Source organism: Solanum verrucosum, unplaced genomic scaffold (genome assembly GCF_900185275.1).
Source record: "Solanum verrucosum unplaced genomic scaffold, falcon-dt-bn FXZP01000163.1, whole genome shotgun sequence".
Taxonomy (NCBI): domain Eukaryota; kingdom Viridiplantae; phylum Streptophyta; class Magnoliopsida; order Solanales; family Solanaceae; genus Solanum; species Solanum verrucosum.
Window position 1 is genome coordinate 2,987,976 of NW_026020379.1, and position 27,983 is coordinate 3,015,958.

The 27,983-nt window shown below is 32.7% G+C and overlaps 3 protein-coding genes across 5 annotated transcripts; 1 reads left to right on the top strand and 2 right to left on the bottom strand.

The window, feature by feature from the left end:
• Positions 1–249: 249 nt before the first annotated feature.
• On the bottom strand, positions 250–2,617 carry LOC125838964 (pollen-specific leucine-rich repeat extensin-like protein 1). The gene has a single exon (XM_049517966.1). It carries the CDS (start codon positions 2,463–2,465, stop codon positions 366–368), a length of 2,100 nt encoding a protein of 699 aa, XP_049373923.1. The 5' UTR covers positions 2,466–2,617; the 3' UTR covers positions 250–365.
• A 14,761-nt stretch (positions 2,618–17,378) lies between these two features.
• LOC125838984 (uncharacterized) lies at positions 17,379–19,870 on the bottom strand. Its single transcript, XM_049517986.1, has 3 exons — positions 19,550–19,870; positions 17,947–18,054; positions 17,379–17,848 (listed from the first exon to the last, which is right to left on the bottom strand). The coding sequence occupies exons 1-3, from the start codon at positions 19,853–19,855 to the stop codon at positions 17,540–17,542; spliced, it is 723 nt and encodes a 240-aa protein (XP_049373943.1). The 5' UTR covers positions 19,856–19,870; the 3' UTR covers positions 17,379–17,539.
• Positions 19,871–25,997: 6,127 nt separating this feature from the next.
• On the top strand, positions 25,998–27,586 carry LOC125838993 (uncharacterized). 3 transcript variants are annotated; one of them, XM_049517995.1, is made up of 2 exons: positions 25,998–26,146; positions 27,062–27,586. In XM_049517995.1, exon 2 carries the CDS (start codon positions 27,080–27,082, stop codon positions 27,452–27,454), a length of 375 nt encoding a protein of 124 aa, XP_049373952.1. In that variant the 5' UTR covers positions 25,998–26,146; positions 27,062–27,079; the 3' UTR covers positions 27,455–27,586. The 3 variants fall into 3 exon arrangements, with proteins under 3 accessions (XP_049373952.1, XP_049373954.1, XP_049373953.1); XM_049517997.1 differs by lacking the exon at positions 25,998–26,146 and adding an exon at positions 26,340–26,356; XM_049517996.1 differs by lacking the exon at positions 25,998–26,146 and adding an exon at positions 26,362–26,434.
• The last annotated feature ends 397 nt before the right edge of the window (positions 27,587–27,983 follow it).

Here is a 27,983-nt window from a genome sequence, read left to right on the forward strand (position 1 = left end):
TGCATAGTTATTATAATTCACTTTCTAAATATACGAAAAAGGAGTTGACTCATTTTTGACAACAAGTGAATTTGAGTTTATTTCTTTTGAAAAGTGCATTAGTTAATATAGTATGTAGAACAGAAAAGTATAAAACATGTCCAAAATGTAGCATATAGTTAAAAGGAAAGTGAACATATTTTGTGGAATTAGAACATCCATGATCATCCAAATACAAGAAAGTGCAATGATAAAAAAGAAGATGAAAGCTAAGAACAATAAACTTTCTTTAATTTTGCATGTTTAAATGTGGATGTGTACATATTTCTTTGAACTAATAATATTTTGTTAAGATAAATAAGAGAAATAATAGTGATGCATCCCTCTTAATAACCAGGGAAAATTGGTGGAGGTGGTGAGGCATAAATTGAGCCCAAGTTAGGAGGAAGGACAACGTCCTCGAACACAGGTGGAGGGGGAGATGCCAAAGGAGCAGGAGGTGGTGATTGAACAGGTTTGGGTGGAGGAGGAGAAAAGACTGGAGGAGGTGGAGAGGTGAGGGGAGGAGGTGGAGGTGATGACACTGGTGGTGGTGGGGAATGAACTGGAGGTGGCATTGGTGTTGGACTTGGCACTGGAGGTGGAGGTGATGATACTGGTGGTGGTGGGGAATGGACTGGAGGTGGAGGTGATGAAGTCGGTGGTGGTGGGGAGTGGACTGGAGGTGGAGGTGATGATACTGGTGGTGGTGGGGAATGGATTGGAGGTGGGGGTGATGAAGTTGGTGATGGTGGGGAATGGACGGGAGGTGGCATTGGTTTTGGACTTGGCACTGGAGGTGGAGGTGATGACACCGGTGGTGGTGGAGAGTGGACGGGAGGTGGCATTGGTTTTGGACTTGGCACTGGAGGCGGAGGTGATGACACCGGTGGTGGTGGAGAGTGGACTGGAGGTGGCATTAGTTTTGGACTTGGAACTGGAGGTGGAGGTGATGACACCGGTGGTGGTGGAGAGTGAACTGGAGGGGGCATTGGTTTTGGGCTTGGCACTGGTGGTGGTGGAGAGTGGACGGGAGGTGGCATTGGTTTGGGACTTGGCACGGGAGGTGGTGGGGATTGAACTGGAGGTGGCATTGGTTTGGGACTTGGCACTGTTGGCGGAGGTGATGCCACGGGTGTTGGTGTGGACTGAACTGGTGGTGACTTTGGTTTTGGACTTGGTACGGGTTTGGGTGGGTTAGTTTTTGGTGGTTTAGGGGTAGAAGGGGTTTTCGGGTCCTTTGGGGCTGGCCCTTCACTGTTAGATCTACATTTATCTTTACTACAATCTACAATTTTGCTTAAAACAGATTGACAATCTTTCTCATTTCTCTGATCTGGTTTTCCTTTTAGACAATTCTCCTTATCTTCTAACACTGGATTTCTTGGAAGTGGTGGTGCACAACCTTCATCCAATTCATCAAAATAATTGTAAGAGAATGTAAAATTAGCCAAATTTGGTAAGGTGCAAATAGCCTTTGGAATTTCTCCTCTAAACATGTTTGATGCAATATCAAGTACTTCCACTTTTTGCATCAACTCCAAACCTCGAGGCAAGGATCCTACAAATTTATTTTTGCTAATGTCAAACACCGTTAAGCTCTTGAGCTTAGAGACCTCTTCAGTCACACAACCAGATAGATCGTTATTTGTGAAAACAAGCTCATCTAATGTGTTCTCCATTTTACCAATACTATGAGGGATGCAACCGTGGAACTTATTGTTAGCCAAAACCACCACCGAGGCATTAGAATTTCCAATATTTGGAGGTATAGTGGAAACAAATCGGTTATTGTTTAAGAAGATGGCATCAAGATTCTTATCGAATAGTTCAGAAGGCACTGACCCTTCAAAATCATTAAACCTAATATCAAGGAAGTTAAGTTTTGGCAACTCCAACACAATCTTAGGAAATGGCCCCACAAAACGATTATTACTAAAGTCAATTTCGTCTAAAAGCTTAAGATTGTTAATACTCTTAGGGATGATCCCACAAAATCTATTAGAATTGATATGAACAAGACTAACATCAGCTAGGAAACCAATCTCCACAGGAAGATGCCCCGCGATGTCTGCATTATTAAGATCAATCCCAGCAACAACATTGATGTTAGGATCATCAAGTGCTTTGTCACAAAAGACACCATTATATGCACAAACATCAGCACCCTCCCAATTACTAGTGAATTTTGAAGGATCCGAGTAAATCGCCTTCTTCCATGCTTGAAGAGCAATGTAAGCCCTCTTAAGCCTATGATTTTCAAATTTCAAGTCAATATTCTTCTCATATTCAACTATATTAGGAAGATCACCAGTACCAGAAATGAGTTGTCGACGCGCAATGAAAGCTGCTTCATCATTAGTTAATGCATAAGAAAATGATAGAAAATTGAGAAGAACAAGAAGAAAAAAGCAACCTAAGGCCTTTATGTTTGGAGGAATAGTCATTTTTTTTGTGAAGACCCCCTAAGTGAGACCCAAGACTGCTTATAGAATCTTGTTGACAAGGAAAATGGATGGTGTTATATGGAGGTAAAAGAAGGATGGTTCAAGGTTGAGAGTTTGTTGATGTTTTCTAAATTAACCTCACAAAATATTAGAGGGTCTAAATAATTCATACACAAACTTTGAGGAGAAACAATTGTTGATAACCATATTTTAACCTATTGAAAGGGGAAATCATCAATAATATATATAGTATGTTGTTATTCTTTACCATCTAAAACTAATGGACATTATATTTGTGATAATATTTTCTCATTTTATTCATCACAATTTAGAAATGTTGACTTTACTGTCACTATATCGAAAATAATCAATTGATGCTAAATATGTTTTTAGAGGCAATTAGCAGACATTGGATCAAATATTAATTAACTAATGTCGCTAAATATTTTAACACTCTTTGTTAATGTGCATATTTAATTATTGCTACTAAAACTATTTTTGTTATAGTGTGCATAATAGTTTGGCAATGCATTACTGTTTTTAGTCGATGCTTACTATAAGGAGTCCATGCATTATCTTGTTTTTTTTTTTTTTTTTTTTTGTTTCTCTTTTTCACCACTAAGGGACTAGTTCGATTTATAATAAGCTTGAACATTGACAAATAAAAAATGATCTTTATGTAGTAGTTATTTTAAATACAAAGAAGATCATTTTTTTAAAAGTAAGTAATAATTGACATTGTACTTTAACATATATGTTAGTAAAGAGTAACAAATGGATGAAATTGATCACTTCAGCAAAATCATTACTGAAGATTTCACAAGTTCCCCCTAGAAACAAAGTGAAACATACTAAGTTTTGTTATACGTGGAGTTTATAAATTTTTCACACAAAGCATATTGTATTTGATTTTAATTTGTACGGAAATATATACAATCAAGGGAGAATATAGGAGGTTGTCAGGTGTTCATCCAAAATCTTTAGAAAAAAATTACACGATATATATACATATATATATGGGCTGCATTATGATACCAAAACTATTCCTCGAAGCACATATAATTCAACAAATATGAGAAAATAAAGTAGTATATATAACTGTACTTTCTCTATTTATTTTATTAGACACACTTTTTCTTTTAATCTATTTCAAAAAGTGACAGTACTTCTTTATTTTGGAAATTGTATCTTAGTATATGTATTTTACTCTTAATATTTTATTCTTAATTACATGACTCGTCAATTGTGATCAATTTGATATATGTTATTTAAGTTTTGATGATTTAATAAACTTTTGGATCTAACAAGGGACCTGGTCGATAAAAGACTGTGTACATGAAAAAAATAAAAGATAGCTATCTAAAAGCTGTCATATCTGGCGTGGTTGGTGCACGGCTTTTAGAGTAGCAGACTCTCAATCAATGGCTTTGCTCCAGGGGTTTGTGTCCATATCATATTAGTCTCTTCTCCAAACACACAACTTAAGTTTTGACAAACAAAGTTTTGAATTCAGAAAATTCATAAGCTTAAAAAGAAAAAACCATCTTCAAGGAAGAACACTACTCATACTCAACAAGGGACCGGATGGAGAGTTGAAGCATCTTTGTTGTATTTTGAGTTTTGTGTCTTGTGTTCTTATATTGTAAATCTACTCCTAAGTTATAAAGGATAGTAGATCGGCTGCTTGTCTAAGTCTTTAGGTTGAGCCGAACTAACTAGAGTTAGTTAGTTGAATCATTTATGTTTTAGCCAAGCCTCTTTACATCATTTTTTTTATTTTCTCTTGGGTAGAGTTGTCTAGGAGTGTCAACTAGAGTTAGTTGATGTGTGGATGCAACAAAGTTGTTACTTGTTTATGTTCCTATCTTTGAGATCTATAGTTGGTGGCTAGAGTTAGCCTTGTTGGGTTCTTGAAGTCTAGATCGACTAGAGTTAGTTGGTTTAGTGGGCAATAGAGTTATTGTTTAGTCCTTTTGCTTATTGTAGAGTTGCTACAGTAAGGGGAAAGGGATTAACGAGTTTTAATTCCTAGGTTACAAGAGTTTGTAATCTGAAGCTTTGCTCCATTTTGAGTGAAATGAAGTTTGGTTGGAAATCATGTGATCAGTACAGGTCGTGATTTTCACCTCCCTTGAGCAAGGGGGTTTTCACATAAAAAATTCATATTGATTTACTTTGAGCTATTTATTTCCTGCACTATTATTATGTCGAAGGACCTGATCCAGTGATTAATACTAGCAGACGCATCCATTCTATCAATATAAAAGTTATTTTTAAAAAAATTATAAAGGAAGTATAAGAAGGGAAAATAGGAAAAGAATTATAAAGTGAAGAATCAAACCTTAGCAATAAAGTAAAAGTTTAAATTGTTAACCAGTTAAGCTACTACAAAGATCTCCCAATATAAAAGTTAAGGCCGACAAGAGTAGTATATTAGAAAAATTTATAACGGGCATAAAATGAATAATAAAGTTGTTCAATTTCAAAATAGATATAATTACATGGTAGGCATTCATTTATCATATTATATTATATTTTAAAGAAGAAGAGACAGTACATGATACCCCATGCGTGATAACCCCTGACCCATACCATATTACTCCCTCTGTCCTAACTTAGGTAGCATTTTTTGTTTTTTCCCCAATTTATGTGGTATTTTTCATTTTTCGAGAGTCAAATAATTAAGTTTGGTGGAGAATTTGCGCGTGAAATCTTCAATTTTTTTGAATTGAAATTTATATATTTGTAAACTACGTAAAAAGTACTATAAGTCACAATAATTAACAATATATTCAAAATAATTAAAAGATATATGAAAAATATACGGTCAGAGATAGACTTGCTTGAATCTCGAAATCTTAAAAGTACCACATAAATTGAGACGGAGGGAGTATATATTTTGGAAGGGGCTTGATAGAGCTATAAATGGGATGGGACACAATTAATTTACATAGAAAGTTAATAAAGAGAAGTGCATGTCATGTTGTGTTTTGTTTCAATGATTTGGCTAAACCATTGTTCAAGCATAAGACTCTTCTTCATTGATGGTTGCCAATACTTTAGGAAGTGGACGCTTCACCACATATTTTGAAGGACAAACTTCTGTTGCAATAATAAGTAATCTACTACTAATAATTATCTTTGCCATAATTATATACTATATCTTAACTAAGGAATAAGAATTGTAAGGAGAAATAAATAATATATGAGTTGTTGTAGTACATGAAGAACATAAAGTTTGATGAACTTATATATAGTAGTATCTAAGTGGGTATATATGTGAAAATGTAGTGTAACGTGTTCAATACGTACGTAGTGTAACGTGGGGCATTGGATTAAAGGTGACATTAAGGTGTCAAAATAAAGGGGCAATGACATAAGTCTTAATTATTGAGTGTAGATGACAATTATGTGATTAATGATTAAGGATTGTGGAGTTGCCCTCAAGTTTATAAGTTGACAGTTTGGTCCATTGAATTAAATGAGAGGTAAAAGGGTAAATGACTAAAACATAATTTAACCAATTTTGGTGGGAATCAAAACTGGAGGGAAGCCACCAGCGAGCTGTACCAAAAGGAGAAATAAAAATAAAATTCCCCGCCTCCTGTCGTATTCCTCTTCTTCTTCGTTCTTGCTTGCCTTTCTTCCCGTTCTCTTCATCTTCTTCTTCTTCTTTTCGTACATTATTGGTCTTGACTGCTAGTCCTTGAACTTTCTTCTTCTTCTTGAATCAGATTTAGTTAATCTAATCAATGGATCAAATTTTGTTTTGTATCAATTGAATTTACTTCGTTAGTGATTGGGGTCACACACCATTGTTTTGGTAAGTAAAATTAATAGTTCTTTGAAATCATTCATCATCATCTGGGTACCTGCAAATTTTTTAATAATTTGCATTCGCATTTTCAACAGATGGCTATATATGTTGCAATAGAAAGATTATTTCAATCACAACAGAATAGACATATGTTATAACATATAGCTTACACAAGCTGCAACATATAACTTAGACGTGTAGCAACATATGACTTACATGTGGCAACATAATGGTCATATGTTGCAACATATGACTTATACATTTTGTTACAATATGTGATTTATGTTTCACAACAGAATAGTTATATATAATAACATATGCCTTACATTTCGCAACAAAATAGTCATATGTTGTGACATATAACTTACACATGTTGCCACATGTAATTTATTTGTCACAACATAACAGTTATATATAACAACATATGACTTACATCTCGCCACATAATAGCTATATGTAACAACATATGACTTACACATGTTGTCACATGTGATTTATTTGTCACAACATAACAGTTATATGTAGCAACATATGACTTACATCTCGCCACAGAATAGTTATATGTAGCCGCATATGACTTACACATTTCTTCATTAGTACTAATTATTTTTTTAATTAATCTCTTCAGGTACAATAAATGGAGGGATTATTTGTAGCTATTGATTGTCGTGGTGAATGGGTCGAGAAGAAAAAATTGATACATTTGACGTTGGAAGGATAGTAAGAAACGGGGAGGGTCGGTAGGCATGACTATCGAAAGAAATATTTTGTATGATGATTTTATTTGGAAGGCCAGAACCTCATTTGTTGGGAGAAAGGCCAATTTGTTGCACTGTTCATCAATTCTATCACTTTCGTTATGAATTATATAGTTGTGATTTAGAAATAGACAAAGTAGTTAAATTTCTGTATTAATTAAATTTTTATGTGTGGCAACATATATACATTTCTTGCAAACTCATGGGGAAAAAGGTGACATTTTTGTGTTTTGTACTGATTTTTTAATTTGTTCTTTATAAAATGTTTAATCTAAAAAAATTGACATTTTTTCATTGCTAAATCGCTCAATTTATCGATTAACCCATCCTTGAAGTGACATATGTGGCATCATATGCACGTTTTGTTGGAAAAATTGCAACATACATGTTATATGTGGCAACATATGTATATCATAAAATGGTCTTTCGGGAGTTAATTCAATTAAATTGTCACCTAATTTAACATGTAACACTAATATATAGTCCTACAACATGTCTAAATACAAAATTATAGTCCAATACAACAATCTTCATCAATTCTATGAATTATTTTTACAAAGACTATCATACCACTAGTTCATCATACAATGACCAAATAACTTCATATGATAGTTATATAACACCCTTGTAAATCGTTGTTCCAAGTGTTATAACATATTTTTATTGCTTAATTATGGTCCAAAGTACTAAAATTTGATCCAATTTGACATTTTTACATTCCTAAATCGCTTAATTTATCAATTAACCTATCCTTGAAGTGACATATGTGGCAGCATATGCACGTTCTGTTGGGAAAATTGCAATAGACATGTCATATGTGGCAACATATGTATATCCTAAAATGTGATTTTTTGGGTTAATTCAATTAAATTGTCACCTAATTTAACATGTAACACTAATATATAGTACTACAACATGTCTAAGTACAAAATTATGGTCTAATACAACAATCTTCATCAATTCTATGAATTATTTTTACAAAGACTATCATACCACTAGTTCATTATACAATGACCAAGTAACTTCATATGATAGTTAAATAACACCCTTGTAAATCATTGTTCCAAGTGTTATATCATATTTTTATTGCTTAATTATGGTCCAAAGTACTAAAATTTGATCCAATTTGACATTTTTACATTCCTAAATCGCTCAATTTATCGATTAACCCATCCTTGAAGTGACATATGTGGCAACATATGCATGTTTTGTTGGAAAAATTGCAACACACATGTCATATGTGGCAACATATGTATATCCTAAAATGTGCTTTTGGGGTTAATTCAATTAAATTGTCACCTAAATCAACATGTAATACTAATATATAGTCCTACAACATGTCTAAGTACAAAATTATGGTCTTATACAACAACCTTCATCAATTCTATTAATTATTTTTTACAAAGACTATCATACCATTAGTTCATCAATGACCATGTAACTCCATATGATAGTTATATAACACCCTTGTAAATCGTTGTTCCGAGTGTTAAAGCATATTTTTATTGCTTAATTATGGTTCAATTTGATATTTTTCCATTCCTAAATCGCTCAATTTATCTATTAACCCATCCTTGAGGCATCATATGTGGCAACTTATGCACGTTCTGTTGAAAAATTGCAATAGACATGTCATATGTGGCAACACATATATATATATCCTAAAATGTGTTTTTCGGGGGTAAGCTTTTTGAAATTATTTCAAAAGGAATAACAACCCAATCATCCTACAAACAAATAAGTGATAAAATCACTAAAAACGTCATGATTTAATACCAGTAAGTATTTCAAAACCTAATTAAATTTTACTTGAGAAAATATCAACGATAAACTAGAAATGATGTGGGTAAAGACACCTTGTTATAGAAGAGGATCGCAATAGATTACCACTGATGTTGTAGAAAATATTGTAACAATTTGATCTGTGAAGGAATAATGGAATGAGAGAAAGGAAAGAAGAGAAAAGAAAACGGAAATTAGTAAAAATAAATTAAATTTGGAATATGAAACGAAACGACCTTTTATAGAGGAGATGAGAGAGAGGAGAGAGGGTAAAATGAAGGGACGATTGTTTTAAACCTTTTTAATTGTTTTTTTTATTTGAATTTTGACAATTCAAAGTGTGACATATGTTTCCACATATATCCTTTCTGTTGGGGCACATGCAGATAATTATGTGATATTTTTTTCAACAAAAGTTATATATGTTGCGACAGACACCACATTTCTTCCTTTTCATCATAATTAACATTTGTTCCAACAAAATAATAATAATAATAATAATAATAATAATAATAATAATAATAATAATCATTAATATTAATATTATCAGCAAAAAAGAACAATTGGTGACAATTTAATGTTGCCACATATCTCATTTTTGTGACATATGTTACAACATATTTTTTTTTTATGACATATGTTGCCACATATATTCTTTCTGTTGGGGAACAAGCAAATAATTCTTTGGTGTTTTTTACAACAGAGGTTATATATGTTGTCACAGACACCACATTTCTTCCTTTCCATCATAATTGACATTTGTTCGAACAAAATAAAATAAAAATAATCATTAAAATTAATATTATCAACCAAAATGAACACTTCACCAATTGTTTTATACAACTTATCAACAAAAAAGTAACTCACAATGGTATACATAACCATCAATCTAATAAATGGTGATAACCACAACATTTTCATCGAACTTTGTTTTTTAGGTCTAGGCCTCTGTGGGTCTTTATTGTTACTAACATAGCCACTCCGAGCCTTTAAAATCCCACAGTTTCATAGGAGTGAAGCATATCTCATGCGGAGGGTTTCAGAACTAATTCCATAAGATGGTACTTGTAGTCCATCACTCAAAAATTCAGTGTATGCAGCGACAAAAAATTCACAATCTCTGCATGGTATATCATAAATTAGAAAATATAATAACATCATATTTCAATAGTGGTAAGACAAAAAAATTAATGTGATACTTCCAGACTATTGCTTGCTTGTTGGGCAATACCAGAAACATGTCTGATTTCGAATGAGTGAGATTTGTTCTTTTCTTGGTAAGATTCAAGAACTGACCAGTTGGTTCGGTCTTTTTGATAAAAAAATTCAAGGTACTTTGGCAACAATGTAGACAACTTTTGAATCTCGGAGCACAATTTTCTCTTAGCCCTAGATGAGGTGCCAAGACAGTCCACCAGGTATACCAAACCCTTTGATAGTGACAACGATTTTATTCTCATATTCAGAAACAACACTGGCATTATCAATGTACGTTTTGAAAAAATAATTAGTAGTGGTATATCGATATTTAAAATGACTCTGTTGTTTCGACTTCTTCTGCAAATAGTATAAAATGACATCCACATGTTGCACAGATGCATCAACAAGTGTATTTCTGTATCAATTTATTTGTATGTATTTATGTCTTAATCAAAAGATAAAAGTGGACATGAATTTACCTGATCAGTCCAGCACTTGTTGGGTTGAGACATTACGTAAAATCAATCCTTCTTCTTTGAAAATGCAACTACAAAATCAAGTTATCCGAGCAATTGGCTAAGTAGTGATCGTCTTTGTCTCTTCTGCAATTGTGTAATCATTATAAATAATTATTTAGTAGACAACAAGAAGTTATACTAATAATAGTTGAACGACTTTACTTTTTTGCATGGTGCTTGTAAAGACCCTCGTTTATCCATTGCGAGAAGGATGACATTAGTTCAGTTGGACCCTCACTGTCAATGTTAAAACCTTCAAATGAATATTATTGCTTCAAATCACAACTGACGACTGCGACTTTTTTTTTTTTTTTTTTCTCTTTCTCTTTCGCTTTCTTTTTCACTTTCTCCTTCTCCTTCTCTTGCTCCTTTTCCTTCTCCTTCTCCTTCTCCTGCTCCTCCTTCTCCTGCTCCTTATCCTTCTCCTTCTCCTTCTCCTCCTCCTCATTCTCCTTCTCCTTGCCTTTTGGGTTTGAGTGTGATACTGGAGCAGTAGTCATTGATTTTTTTCTTTCACTAATTATAGATAGTGATTGAGAAATAGATTTTTTCAACCTCCTACACTTCAAAAGTTGTGAAATCTTCTTGGATGTATGGACATCAAAATTATAAGTCATTTTCTTAAAAATATCAGTGAGTTATTTAACACGACTAATAAAATAATCATGTTGATACTCACATTCTTCGCATAGATAAAAATAGCATTTGATGTTAGAAGAGGAAGCAACACCAATAAAAGATTGAGCTGTTGTCATAGATGAAGGTTCTTGTATCATTTCATTTATAAGGTAAATAAAAAAAAGTTGGGAGTTTACAATTGATTATAAAATAATAATAGGTAGCAATTTATACTTATGTTGACACAAATGGATATTATGTTGCCACAGATGTACCTTCTGTTGCCATAAATGAATCTTCTGTGGCCACACATGAATCTTCATGTGCTGCAAATGAATCTTCTGTTACTACATATGACCATTTTGTTGCCCTAACACATATGTGATATGTTCCAACATATGACAGCTCTGTTGCAATATATACCAACATATCACTAAAATATAGCAACATATGACACATCTTTCAACAAATGAAATATATGTTGGACAACTGAATAAGACTATATTTCTAAAATCATATGAATAAAATGGTCACAAAAAAATAACAAAAGTAACAAAAAATGAATTTTCACTGAATGTTAACAATACATATACATTTCCTCAAAATTAGGGCATTTTTGGGTTTGTTAATTTTCTTTCAAAAACAATAAATAATAGGTACCATTACACTATTATTCAATTTTCACATCTATATATAGAACGATTTATTGTTCATTAACCCAAGAAAAAAATTTAGTATTGTTCAAAAATTATAAAATCTTTCAAAAAAATGACTTACCCTTTTTAAGTCGCATACAATCTTCAGTTCATAAAGAAGAGAGAGTCACGGTCGGAGATGAGGAGGAAGATAAGACAATGGGGGAGAATATTTGTTTTGATAGTCGGATTTTTGGATTTTCTAAGAAAGAAGAAGAAGAAGAGAAGAGAGAATGTTGGGGGAGAATATTTGTTTTGATAGTCAGATTTTTGGATTTTCTAAGAAAGAAGAAGAAGAGAAGAGAGAACGTTGGAAGAAGAAGAAGAGAAAATTCTATTTTCTTCTACTTTTTTAAAAATGGTTTGGATAGAATTATAAAAGTTTTAAAATGAAGTGTTTTTTTGTATTTTATGAAGGGAAAAAGGACAAATATATCCTCGAACTATCGTAAATGATATGTAGATACCCTTCGTTATACTTTTAGGACATTGATGCCCTTACCGTCTAATTTTTGGAGTGTATATACCCTTTGGAGTGTGTTTGGACAACCTCAACCAAATGAGTATTTTATAGAGAGCCAATGGAGCAACTTGATGAACGTAGTAGATCATTTTAGGAGCCCTAATGACTATAGATCAAACTTTTCAATTACAATATGATGGTTGGTTGTTCACGGCTAGTTATACCTACTTTCTTTGTTTTTTGGATCAATTTCAATTATTGAGATACGACACAATCAAATCGAATGAACAATATATTGAATTGAATCGTATCAGTTTCTACTGGGCTCAATACTCATCTATATACTTGTGATGTGTTGGTATTTTTACCAACTCAATTCATTTTTTACTTATCTTTTGTTGTTGTTATTCATAAATTAAATTATTAATCCCTTGAATTGTGCTTGTTTTTGGATATTTTGAGATTTAAGCCTTATTTGTTTTATTATAATTTAGACGTCTGAATTTGAATACAAATATGAATTATTAAGATATGATTGTAATTGTGATGACAGAGGTGGTTAGTGATGGTGGCTGGTGATTGTGAATCTCTCATAATGAATATTATCCACACAAAAATACCTCTTAATAGTACTAAAATTCTATTTTACATTTTATTGATTAAGACTTATTCTTAACGATATATATTATAACATATTTATGAGCAAATATTTCAAAAATCTCCCGTTCCTCTTTAAATTTCATGTTTATCAATTTTGATGCATAAATTAAAATATTCAAATAACTCTAACAAAGTTTGCTGCCCCTGTATAGTTTGGGACCAACGAGTTGTGGTTGAAATCTTTGTGTTATCTTGACCGGCCTCAAGACTTATCCAGATAAAGCCAGGGGACCACAGTCCAGAGCCCAGTTGGCATTTGTATCTTCCTTTCATATAAAGTCTTAAATGTTTGTTTGGTAGTTGGTTATAGTTATATACTATTTTTTTGTTTAAAAAAAAATGTCTTAGTTTCCTTTTTAGTCGATTTCAAAAAGAATGATTCATTTCTTTTTTGGCAACATTTTAAGTTCAGCTTTTCACGTGATATGTTTAAGACCACTAGATTAAAGGACATTTTGATACATTTGACATAACTTTAATTTAGAATCACAAGATTAAAAAGTTTCTATCTTTTCTTAAACTCCGTTCTAAGTCAAACTAGGTCTTTCTTTTTTAAACTAAGGGAGTATGTATTATTAGTTATGAGGAAATTTATTTACTATTATTTTATTCAAGGATCAGTTATGTAGGATTTATTTATTCATGTAATTGTCATCTTCTATCATGTATAAACTAATACATAGAGTCTCTCATAACTTATACATTTATTAATTATACAGATTTCAAAATTATAAATCAAACACCGTATTAATTTTATACATGAATAACCTACTTCCTAACCAGCGACCCCTAAATTGTCTACCAGTATATATATACACACCAAATGGAGACAAATGTAGTTTTGGTTTGCAAGAGAGGTTATTGCAGATAATAAATTTCTGATCCTCTCTGGAGTTCATTTGAAGCAGCATGCACATTGCTAGCCTCTTGAAAATCCATCTTTAAACAGATATGTTGCTTCTTGCTATGCATCTATTACAAATTAAATCTCTGAGAAATGATAATTTCATTGAGAATTATTCAAGAAGCAGAGTTGAGCAATGTTAAATGGGTTCACGCCCGATATGAAGAAATAGCTTTGATTGATGGGATGATAATGAATGTATTTCTTTTGCCATGATCAGTTATATAAAAAATAATGATTCACGCTTTCAACAAAAGGGTAAGATCCTGAATGTTCGAGATAGGTTAATTGGTTCTCAAGTGCATCTTTCCCACCAATATGAGTATAAATTAAGGAAAATTAATTTACATCAAATTGGAAAGTGATCTGGGGTGTATTTAAGCAACCAAACACTGTATTTATCCAATATTTAGTCATGTTTCTAGTATAAATTTGTGTATGTTATGGATTATTATATATATATATATATATATATATATATATTTGACCCAAAAAATGAAATGAAACGAAACTCAAAGCGAAGTGTCCCACACTGAAATAAATGCCAGATTGGCTGAAGAAGGTGGTATGCATGCGGTGGGGGACATGGACATTGTGTTAGCCCCCACGTTGCATATATATATATATATATATATATATATATATATATATATATATATATATAGTTTAAGATCGTAAAAAATAAAATAAAAAATTCAATAAAAAGAAAGAAATAACTTTGCATCTCAATAATAATAATAATAATAATAAAATAATTAAAAGTTAGGCTTCCGATTTATTTTTGGTTTTAGGCCACTAATTAGCTTGAGCCGACACTATGCAAGTAATTAACTACTCCCTCTGTCCCTAATTATTTGTCCATTTTTGAATTGACACACCTATTAAGAAAACAATTAATGACATGGTGAATTTACTATTTTACCCCTATTAATTATGAAGTGGATGAAAAGTTCTACATTTTAAAAGTAATTAATCATTTAATTGAGGGTATAATAGGTAAATAAAATTGACTTTTTTTGATTTGTCAAAATGGACAAATAATTAGGGACAACTATAAAAGAAAAAGTGGACAAGTAATTAGGGACCGAGGGAGTAATCATTAACCAAGATTATTGGGTTATTGATTTTTGGTGCTTCAGAGTATATGCTTAATCCTTTAATATATTGTCACATATTAATCCAATATCAAATTCCAAATCAAGCTTTGTTCATCCACCTAATGAAAATAGTACCAAGATAATGCACAGAAGATCTTGCATTCTATATATAATTCAAGAAAATTATCAAAAATATTTATATGTTGCTAAATTCCAGTTTGATTTATTGTTTGTCTGTAGATATACAAGGGAATTAAATAGCTTAATATATTTTTATCCCTAATTTTGTGTCTTTTATGACCTCTCTAGTGGAATGGTAAGGTGATTAGTAAACACAAGGATGAACTCTACATCATAAATCCTTTAACACATGTTGCTTCTCTTTTTGAAATCTCTAAGTTTTATGGCATGAATGATCAGGATATACTCCTCATTTTAGTTTGACAAAAAAATCTTAATAAGTTGACAATGATCTAAAATGTTGTGTTTATTCGCTAAACAAATCAGATTATCCTTCTAAACAAATCAGATTATCCTTTCTTATTAGAGTATTATTATTACTAAATCTTTTTGTTTAGTTCTCCTAAATACGTGTCTATTGTATTTATTGGATATGATCCAACACATGAAGATTATAAAGTCTATGATATTGTATCTGACAAATCCTTAGTCAGTAATGATGATAGTTAGAGAAGACATCTACTTAAGTTTTTAAGGGTTTTTTTTTTTTATACGGAAGGAGCTCCCACCCCTTTTGCTCCTTTGGTGATTCGAACTCACAATCTTTGGATTGGATGTGAGGGGTGTTTACCATCCGAACAACTCCCTCTCGTCAGTTTTTAAGGCTTAATTTCTCATATCCTATAATCTTGTGCTTTCACATCATTCCTCTAAAAAATATTGAACTTTAGATTCTACACCTACCACCATGTCTCATGCACCATTTTTCATCCTTCTCATTCCTCACATGATCTTATAGCTTCATCTCATGTTTTCTCTATATTTGTTCACTTAGTTCTATTATTTTACATGTTGTTGTTGCCAATCCAAGCCTTAGATCTTGTGTAGACTAGGAAATATGGTAGGAATGTTAAACATTTAATTTGGTTAACAAACTATATATGTTAATACTCCCTTACTTTTCGCGCATATTCATATCTTCATCCTATACATCAATACATTTCTATGATCACTTTCATGTTAACTTTCAACCTTTTCTTATGATACTGAACCTTCTTTGTACACTCATGTATGTCATCAAGGATGTAGGGGAGTATAACGTCTGTAGTCTACATATACCTCATTACAGTCTTGTTTTCAGTAGAGAAAATATGATTAATCACTATTTACTAAGATCACTTATGATACATTGGTGCTCATAGTCTCTTTTTTTTCTCTTTTTAATGTAGATGACTTACTTTTTATAGTTAATGATCTAGAATAATTTCAGAGGGCAATGTGTGCTTTACATCACAATTTCAAATCAAATCTCGGAGAATTGATGTACTTTCTAGCCATTCTGATGTCATAAAGAAAGTATGCTTTGAAAATGATTTTAGAAATAGGACTGTGAGGATCAAGGTGTTACACGGTCCCAGTTATGAATCTAGTTATGGGACATTGCGAGGTAAAATCTATTGTTTTCTTCCTACGACCTATATATGGTTCTAGTTTGTTAAGACAGAACCTACAATCTCTTGAGTTAAAGTACTCAGAAACTCGAATTATTTTCTGCTTAGATTTCATGACCTCAACAGAGAGTTTCAATACAAAACTTATTAAGAAAACTACCCCTAAAATCTAGGACATGACTTCCTAACATTATTGGAATGAAAAACTACAGGGAAATAACTACTACTAGAAAGAATAACTACTGTTGAATGACTAAGGATACTTTACATGTGGTAATCTAACATTTCATATTGTAGTTCAATTGTTCAACTAGTTTATTAATGCAAACTCATTATAAGGATACTTTACATGTGGTAAAGTGTATTGAAAGTCAATCAAGTTTTGGACTGTTGATTTCTTGTAATGGTATATAGAGAAAATAGCTAGAAGCATTTTGTGATACAAACAAGGTGACGATTCATGTACATATTTGTATGTTATCTCAATTGCAGGAATCAATAAAGATTCGAGGATCGAGATAATGAACTAATGAAGACAACTCAAGAACAGAAGAATAAGCAAAGAGAGATTTAGGAAAAGAATGTTAATGGCTTGTATATCGATATGTAATGCTTACAATAGGAATGCTACATAGCTTATAACAATTGGATCCACTGAAATGGAAATTCCTTGAGCCATAGAAATCCACGTTCATTTCGATAGGAGATAGATCAAAACAAGGAAGCATCAAAATGATAAACAATGAGTAACTTTAAACAACAAAATGTTTTTGAGAGAAGATCTGTACAAGCAAAAACAGGCTGGATTCTATGTAGTAATCACCAAGTTATTCAACGGACAAAGGAGATATATATTCTAGTTACGTGGACAAGCACAACAGAAATCTTATGGTCATTATACATTATACAAACAACAACTCGTTATATGGTCCTAAAAAAGGTTCTTAAAAGGACTCGTGAGAGAATCACTAACACCTTGAAACAAACCGTAGAGGGAGTATTGTCTGAGGTTTTTAACCTCGTACCACGAGTTCAGCACATTTTCATTCTTATCTGTTCCTGAAAAGGCCAATTGTATGCTCACGTTGCAGTCAATGGATCCGCCATTGCCATTGCACTTATTATTGGGGACTGCACAATCAGTTTTATTGAGGCAAACAAAAGAATCTCCTTTGCACGAATCGCACCCAAATTTCTTCCAAAACAAGTTCTGGAGGGTGCCCTTTTGAAATTCAAGTACCTAAGTCAAGTCAGAGGACAAAGTTCAATGATGCAAAAGAAGCTAATTCTTTAATGTTTGTCGACAGAATTGGGATTTTCATGCTGCATAAAACTTACCAGAGTGAAGCTTGTAACGGTGTGAGTACCGTCTGCCACAAAAGCAGGCAATGATCGAGCAGCATACTTGCGTCCAGCAAAGGCAACCATATAACCACCAGATTTGCTCTGAGAAGTTTCAACAAATCATTGAATACGATGCACACCAAACACTAACTATTTCCAGTGTTATCAAAGGTGAAAAGTGCAAGAAAACTCTAAGGTCCATTGGGGCTTTAAGCGCAAATAAAGCGTGAACTTTAATGAAAAAAGGCGCAAAGGGGGGAAAATACAAATACATATGTTTAGTCCAAGACTAGTAATTATAAACATGAATGACAAATATATGAACAAGGAAATTGAAAATAAATTATGATAAAGTGATATATCAATTGTTTTAGTGTCACCTCTTCAGTTAAGGGTCATTGACATGGAAAAGTATGCCTTAGAACCTTGATAATGACACTGAAGAGCACATAAAGTGAGGCGAAGTGCCTTAGGTCCAACTGTATGCACCTATTTGTATATACTCCGACTTCCCAATGGGAAGTACGGATGCTGATTATTTTTCCATAAGAAGATTGAGAACATAAAAAGGAGAAGTTCAAAGATCGATAATCTGTACTGTACAGTTGAAGTGAAAGTTGACACTGGCCACTATTTTTAATAAATTATTATACACTAACAATTTAGGGGAAGAATTCATGAATGCCATGATTGATGTCTAAGCATCTAGTTCGTTCAATTTTTCGATGGAAAAAAAAAACATTGGACAAGACAGGTTGGTAGTTAGCAGGAGAAAACAAAAGCTTGAGATACTTTTCTTTGTTGTAACCTACAAATTCTACCAAACATGTTTGTTAGACAGTTAGGTGAAAGGTGACAAATTCCCATTATATTAAATTGTTGTTTCTTCCTAGACAGTCAAGCAAAATGCATCCAAATGATTAAACATTTTAGTCTGCAGAACAGGCAAACTATCAAAAGAGAAAAGTTCTGTTTGTTTTCGATGTAAAAATATAAAGACCTAGAGCTACATGTAACAAACTATGCAAACGGTACGTATTCAAATTTCTTAATAGACCAATAATCTACTTCCAAAAACATTTGGTGTTCCTCACATAGTAGGCGAGAATTTTACATAGCTCGTGATATACATGCTTAATAAAAAACCTACTGATATTAGCAGAGCCAGGATTTTCAATAAGGGGGTTCAAAGTCTGAAGAAATAGATACACGAAGTAGTCGAAGGGGTTCAACATCTACTATATATACCTAAATAAATATTTTAACCATGTATAAATGATATAATTTTCCGCCGAAGGGATACCCTGACTATAACGTGGCTCCGCCACTGCAGTGATATAAGCTGTTTGACATTATGCTAATAAGTCATAACAGTTATTAGCAAATACACTACACAGTGACAAACACAGTATCATCAAATAATTACATCTATATGCCAAGATTCTTAGCTAATTACGATTTCTGTTAATTCCCTTCTCTCATCTAATTTACATTTGAAAGGTATAAACACATTCGCAAGCACGACAGATAAAAACAAGAAATGCAGAACAAAAGTATAGGAAGACAAGAAAAGAATTTGGGATATAAGAGTACATACAGGATTGAAGTTGCTGTTATTGATTGTAAGGAGTGAAATCTCATCGACTTTAGGCCTAAAAACAGCGAGTTCAGCAGAATTTCCAGTAAGGGAGAGGCGACGATCACATGGAGAGAGCTGTGATTCATTGAAGAAAAATGATTCCTTTGATGAAAACACAAGGCCAAATGTGAAACCATCCCATCTCTGAACTCTTGTGTCCGAACAAGGATCAAAAACAGAATTCGTATCTCCAGCATACACATTGTCCATCATAATCATCATCGACATCGACATCAAAATTAGCATCACCAACATGGTTCCCATCCTCACCAAATATTATGATCCCCTTTTTCAAGTGTTAGACCTTTGGAACAATTAGAACCAAATTAATCTCATAACAAAGAAAGACAAACTATATAGCAACAGAGGACATCAAATATTCAAATTTGGCTACCATCAAATCATCAACAACTTATGTTTTAGTCATTCAATTAATCAATTATGCCTCAATATTCATGATGTTGTTTACATACACCAACCCTTCTAGGATATCACAATTTTTTTTTATAAAAAAAATAGAGATACAAAATAAGAAGTAAATAAATTTATGTTGATTCTAATTAGGGTCAAAGCAAGGAATAAATAAGAATCAAAGTGACACAAAAATAAGATTACCCTTTTAAAAAAAATCGGATGTTATGTTCTTCAATCCCTTAGAAATATTTCTTCAAATTGATCATCTTGTTTGTGAATTGTGATGACCGTTTCTCTACGTAAAGGGGTCACAATAAGCTAAAAATTAATTTAATTTTTAAATTTAATTAATAAGGAAAGGCTTAAGAAATTGGTTATTGAAAATATTTGATTTGATTTGACAATTTGTGCGTGTGATGGGTTTTTTTGGGATTGCTGGTATGCCGCACGAGAAAGCCGGCAAGGGTGGTGGAGGGGGAAACTATGGGCCAAGTGGAATTGGATCTTTTTTTGTCCTAGAAACGGTTAGGGAAGTTGGCGTTTCAAACACGATATTGAGTCATTTTATGTTTTTGTTTGACTAAAGTATTCAATGTCATGTTGACTAATGAAATGTGGGTCCTTTATTAGAACAAAAATAGGCACTTTTCTATCACTATGTTTATGTTTTTATCTCACCAACAACAATAACATATTTGGTGAAATCTGGTATGAGGAGGATATAATGTACGTAGATTTTGTCACTACTTCGAAAGACAGAGAGGTTGTTTCTAAAAGACTCTCACCTCAAATGTAAAAAATTCAGGTACAAAAAAGGAGACAATGAAGAGAATATATCAAGTAACAAGGAAACAATGTAGAGAGTACCAAAAAGGAGCCAAAAACACCTAATGTGCTAATCAAAACACAATCGACAACATACTAGAATAGATTATTGAAAACAATAATAAACAACGATAAAAAAAAAGATCTGTAGTAATCTAACTATTACAATGACAAACACTAGTCACCCTAAGCAAGACAATACGACACTACCTACTAGGTAGCCTTCTATCCTAATTAATATATGTCCTCCAACCCTTCTATCTAAGGTCATGTCCCCGGTAACCTGAAGTTGCATCATATCTTGTCTTATCACCTCTCCACAATACTTCTCTGGTCTACCTCTGCTCGTACCCTCTACAATCAACTCCTCACACATCCTCACTAGTGCGTCTATGCATCTCCTCTTCACATATCCAAATCATCTTAATTTTTCTTCCCTCATCTTGTCCACCATATAGCCTAGTCTCACCTTTTCTCGGAAATCTTCATTTATAATATTATTGCTCCTAGTATGACCACACATCCACCTCAACATCCTCATCTTCACGACATGCATCTTCAGGATATAAGAGTTTTTGACTTGCCAACACTTTGCCCATACAACAATATCGGTCTAACCACCACTATTATAGAACTTAATTATATTTGAGTTTTGGTGGTGCATTTTTATCACACAAGACTCCAAAGGCAATCATCTACCTCATCTGCACCACACCAATACGATGTGTGATATCATAATCGATGTCACCACTCCCCTAAATTATAGACCCAAGATACTTGAATTTATCTCTCTTAGGAATCTTTTGTGTGTCATGCCTCACTTCCACGCCTATTTTATGCATCACATTATTGAATTCACATTCCATATACTCTATCTTGGTCTGGCTTAACTTAAACCCTATAATTTTCAAAGTTTGTTCAATACCTCTAACTTAGCATTAACTCCATCGTGTGTCTCATCAATTAGTACTATGTCATCAACAAATAACATACTAGGACACCTCATCGAATGTCTCACATCAATTCATCCATCACCAAGATAAATTGAAACGGAGTAAAATTTTGATCTCTGGTGTAACTCCATTTCCACATGGAAGTGCTCGGAATCTCCTTTCACTGTTTTAACCCACATTTTAGTTTTTTCGTACATGTCTTTATCGCCTAAATGTAGGCCACTGATACATTTCTTCCCTCTAGGCATCGCTACAAGGCTTCCCTCGAAACTTTGTCATAGGTCTTTTCAAGGTCAATAAACACCATATGTAAGTCCATCTTTCTTTTTGTATATTTCTCAATCAGTCTCCTCACCAAATAGATGGCTTATATGGTCGATCATCCTGGCATGAATTCAAATGAATTCTCGAAAATATACACACTTCTCCTCACCCTCATCTCCACCACTCTTTTCCAACTTTCGACCACTATTTTCCATACTTTTATATTGTGGCTTAAAACTTAATATTCTTGTAATTGTTGCAATTTTGGATATCACCATTGTTTTTTGTTCAACGGAACCATCGTTCTCCACTTTCATTCCTTTGACATCTTAGTCGTCCTAAAAATGACATTGAACAAGCTAGTCACCACTCCAAACCTACTATATTCAAGCTCTTCCAAAACTCCACTGGAATCTCATCAGGTCATGTCGTTTTTCCCTTGCTTGTTCTACTAATAGCATGATTCAACCCCTCCACCTTAATATACTTATGATACCCAAAATCTTGATGTCTCTTAGAGTGCTCCAACTCCCCCAACATAATGTCTTTGTCCCTTTCTTGGTTCAATAGTTTGTGAAAGTGTGCTTGCCATCTTTGCTTAATGAAAGTTTCCTAGTTAAGGTATCTAAGAGAAAGTTTATGCAACTTTAGGTGGTCACCGATGGATTTCGCATATCAAAATTGATCCTAATTGTCCAATTTGATATCCGATTATAACACTTCGGAAAGTAGAATTAGATTTAAGCTGTTATATTTTGTGAGATTCAATCCAAATTATGATAAATCAAGTGTGAAAATGTGTTGAGGTCCAAGCATGTATAAAGTGAGCAGACAATTGAGAGAAAAGGAATGGAGAAAAACTCGAAGCCCATATGTGGACCAAAATAAATCGGGAAAATTGTGCATTATAGGAAATTATTAATTCAAAAAAAATGTTATAACTACAGTTTCATTTAATTTCAATTCGCAGCAAATTTCTTGTCATTCGCCTCTCTCCCCTCTCTCTGGAATCTCGCTTGCCACTCTCCTCTTTTTCAGTTATCTTTCCCTCACCTCTCTCACTTTATACAAACACAAATGTATAATTTGTGTGTGTGCTTGTATAGAGCAAGAGAGACTGCATAAACAAATACATATTTCTCTATGCTATACACTTATAATTATACAAATACAAATATTCCCCTGCCCAGATCTCTTTTGTCTTTCTCTCTCTCTCTCTTTCTCGCTTTATACAAACACAAATTATACAAATGTATAATTTGTGTTTGTATTAGTCGAGAGAGAGATTTGATATACAAATATAAATATTTAAACTCGATTCAATTGTATACGAATTCAAATTTTATGTAGATATGCAAACACAATCATTGATACATATACATAGTAGTTACATTTATACAATTATCTAACCGATATACATATACAATTCACCTTTCTCCACTCTCTGTCTTCTCTAGGTCGCCTCTCTCTTCTCTCTCCTAATCTCGTTTGCCACTTTAGTCTAACACAAAGAACATATACATACACAAATGTAATTTTCATAGACACAACCACCCGATTTATACAAATTACCGTGATTTATACAAATCAGATGCTCCATAACAAACATAATTTGGCTATAGAACATAAATATGTTTTTTATCTTTGCTATTCCTAAAATTTACTTAAATAAATTTTAATAGGACTAGGAGAAGACTAGGCATTCTCCAATTTGGGCCTCAATGGTATGGCTCCGACAATAATTTTATGAAATTCATATCATATCAATTTTTTTTGGTTATTGTAATTTATTTTATATAATCAAAATTAGATTTTTTTTTTTAAAAAAAATCATTCCGTAATCTCGATTATTTTCAGTATTGATATGTTTTGATTAATTTTTTTAATTTTGTTTTTAAGAAAACATAATGTAAAAGTCAGAAGTAGAAGTTAAAATACGATATCACACATATTTTTTAGGACTTCAACAAAAACTGTTGGGTATTAATTGCCTCGAGTTTTTTTTACCATAAATAGGTTTTTCTTGTAGGAAAAGGTTTAGGATTGACTAATCCTTTTCTTGTAGGAAAAGGTTTAGCATTTTATAAATAGAGGTTTGTTCCTTCTAACTTAATCAATGTTCACAATGTCGTAATAGGGGCTTTGAGAGTTTTGTTTAGAGGAAAAAATTGTGGGACACAAGTGATACGTTATCACTTGTGTGAACCTCCTTGTATATTTGAGTTAATTGGTTGAGGTTATTTCTCTCTATATTTTGTACTCTCATATTATATAGTAGATTTGTCTTCTCCTTTGTGGATGTAGATCGATTGACTGAACCATGTTAAATCTTTGTGTCTTTTGGTATATTTCTCATTTGTCTTCTTACTCACGGTATTTCGAGGTTTTCTTTGCTAGCTTCCACATTACACCTAATTATTTATGGTCCTAGAGTCGGGTTGGATGGTTCAATGATGGAGCCAGGTTCAATGGTTCAATGATGGAGCTAGGTTAGAAATAGGCGTTCATCTTGGTGGGTGTAGTTCTAGTCGCAACATTTTTTGACAGTAATGAAGATTTTTATTAGAGAAATTTTTTCAGAGAAGTTCTCTGTGTTGAGACATAGATTTTGCAAAGGAGATTATGAATGCAAGTTGTTGAAGATTATGTGAAGAAGGTGGATGAATTTATTTTGTCAGAAATTTAGTCCAAGGGAGAGATTTGTTAGGTATTAATTATCTTGAGTTTCTTACCATAAATAGATTTTCCTTTTAGAAAAATGTTTAGGATTGACTAGTCCTTTTTCTTGTAGGAAAAGGTTTAGCACTCTATAAATACATGTTTGTTCCTTCTAACTTAATCAACATTCACTAGGGGTGTTCAAAAACTGAACCGACTAATAAATCGAACAGAAAAATATATTATTGGGTCATTGATTAGGAACATTGGGTTAATGAGTTTTTAATGGTTTTATAAGAAAAAATATTGGGTTATCGGTTTTGTATTGGTTTTTAGTATTGGGTTATTGGGTAAACCGATAACTCATTAAGATTTAAGACGATAGTAAGTTACTACTATATCCTTCATAAATATTAAATATTAATAATTTTACAAAACTAGACATTATATTAGTACTCTACACTACGATCTGCACACTTCACACGTCATAGTACTTCTACTTCACATAAAAAATTCCATATTATGTTTTAGTTATAACATGTTATTGTAGCTTTCGTACTACATCTACTCTTATTAATGCAATTTTTCATTATATTTTTTGTTTCACTATATCAAAGCATTTACAGGTGATTTGTTTGTCTCATTGTATGGTGCCAAATTAATAGAGAAGTACGAAATCATATATTATTCTATGATGTGAAGTAGAAGTAAATTAAGGGGTCATGAAAAACTGTCCCTTTAAATATTGTAAACCAAAGATAAGTAAACATAAAAAGAAACTTAGATCACACAAGCATAAATAAATCAATCAATCAAGATGGAGCTCAAGATTGTTGGAAATTTAAATCGTTAAGATAAAATAATTAATACTTGATAGCTTTCTCCTTAAGATTGTTGGAATACATGGTAGCTTACTAATTATTATACCGGCGTAATAGATTTAAAGTTGAAACTCTAGGTGTTAATTAGTTGTTGACTTGTAGTTATATCCATCACCACGAATCCAAAGTAAAAAAATTAATATTTCATTAGTTTTAAACTTGTTAGATAAAATATATTTTACACATACAAATTTATTCAATATGATTCAATATTTTTTTATAAAATTAAAAATCTACCTAACTATTCGGTATAATTTTAAATTTATATAAAAATCTACAACTTTATTAAAAATCTAATAATCAATTTAATTCGATCCATTAAATCGATTTTTAGAAAAATCATCCCTACTTAAAAAAAAGTCAACTATGTTTTGAGGCAGTATTATAAATTTAGGAGGTATCAATATTTAACAGCTTATAAGTTAGCTCCAATTTCAGCCATCCATCTCCTTATCCATTTTGTCTAATAATTCACCTCAAACATATCACTCAAATGTTCACTCTTCTATTTTCTCTCTACTTTCCCAAACTTAGATCACTCCACAAGACATCACAACCAGGTAAAACCAATCTTTTTAAGACTTTGCTTTTGTATTTCTTTCATACTAAATTACTCTTCTTAGAGATATATTTCTATGTTGTTCGGATTCTCCAAGAATGTTGTGATACCGTTGTTGAATCCTCTAAAAATGCATTACTTTTAGAGGATTCGACACAACTCAATGACATTTTTGGGAGAGTCTTGAACAACATTAACAAGTGTTTTCAAGGTACAACAAAGCTCTATATACTGCAAATTGAATTTGTCACTTCTTAGAAAAGGCTTGAATTTATAAAGTTGAAAGAAGGTAATTCAGAAGAGTTATCTTGATTTCATGAACTAATGTTTTCTTTTAATTCTAGAACTTAAATTATAACATATGAATTGAAATTCAAAATTTAAGTAGAAACTGAAAATGTCATTATCTTTTAGTGTAATATATAAAGCCTTTAGCCTTCTAACTCACTTTTACCATCCCACTTCATATGTAGTTCTAAACACCAGTGGTCGAGTCAGAATTTTCAGAAAGAAGATTCAAATATAAAGAATTGAATATATTGAGAATTTAGCATGTACTGTATGTAGATAATAAAATGTAATTTTGATTTGGCATAATACATAAATGTGTTATTTAACTTGGTCTCAACTACATCTATGCCTTCTAATTTTGAGTGTGCACAAGTAGAAACTTAAACTTGTATTAAATTGAATAAATAGACACATTCGTCTTACATAACAATTTTGTGTCCTATGTGATGTCTTACGTGTAGGATGTCTGTGCCTACTTGTTCAATTTTTTTACAAGTTTAAGTGCCTACTTGAGCACTCCCAAAATTGGTTATGCCTTTTGATTCTATATATCTGTGTAATTTTCTGGCGAATGTGGATCTGAATGAACCCCCGACTCCGCCACTGTCTAACACTAGTTATATAGGTTGGTGGTCAGAAAGCAATGGCAACAGCTTCAGTGACACTCTCTCCAGCAACAGTTACTCTAGCAGCCAGAGTAGGCACAAACAAGTCTTCCCAGAAAAGAACCAAAGTGAAGTACATTAGTGGCTTGAATTCATTTGAAGGGCTTAAGGCACATAACAATGTTGTCTCATTAGGCCTCCCTTTGAGTACTGAACAGTCATTTGCCAACATTGTTAGTTCCTTGAGAACAACATCATCATCACAAGGCAAAGGTGGAGCTTTGTCTTCTACTTGCAATGCTGCTGTTGAGATTTTCAAGATTGCTTCCATTATTCCAGCCCTGGTTCTTGTTGGAGTTGCTGTTGGTTTTGTACTCCTTCGGATCGAAGCTTCTGTTGAGGAAGCTGATTGAAAAGTTGGTTCGCTATTGTGTTCTCTTCTCTTCACCAAGATTTACTTTCTCTGCATTATGTAGAGTTTCTTTATTTTGGTTATGTATATTGAACTAATAAGCATTGGAAAATTTTGAGTTTTCACATGTTAACATCAGTATTCTGTCTGCTGTCTTGACAATATCGTACTCTATGGGGCCTCTGGACTATTAGTGTATCGAATTAATCTTCTCTTATCATTGGGATGATATGTGATCCTTAGGGGAGGGGGAGGAAAAGGAAATTGCAGAAACTTGATTTACTGTCAAAAGCTTAACTTTTGTGTAGTTAGAATTCCTATAATGAGACATTCTTTATCTGTCTCATAATAGGAGTTGTCATCCGAATCAAAGGCCAAGTAAAGAAAGTTTATTCGAGTTTAGAAGGAACTCATTAATTCGATTGATGGCTTCTGAGTATTGCCAACATAGTGAAAAATGGAGGCTCTACTAACTTGAAACTAAAACATATTGTAGACAGAATTGTCAAGTTGAAATATCTTCCACTACA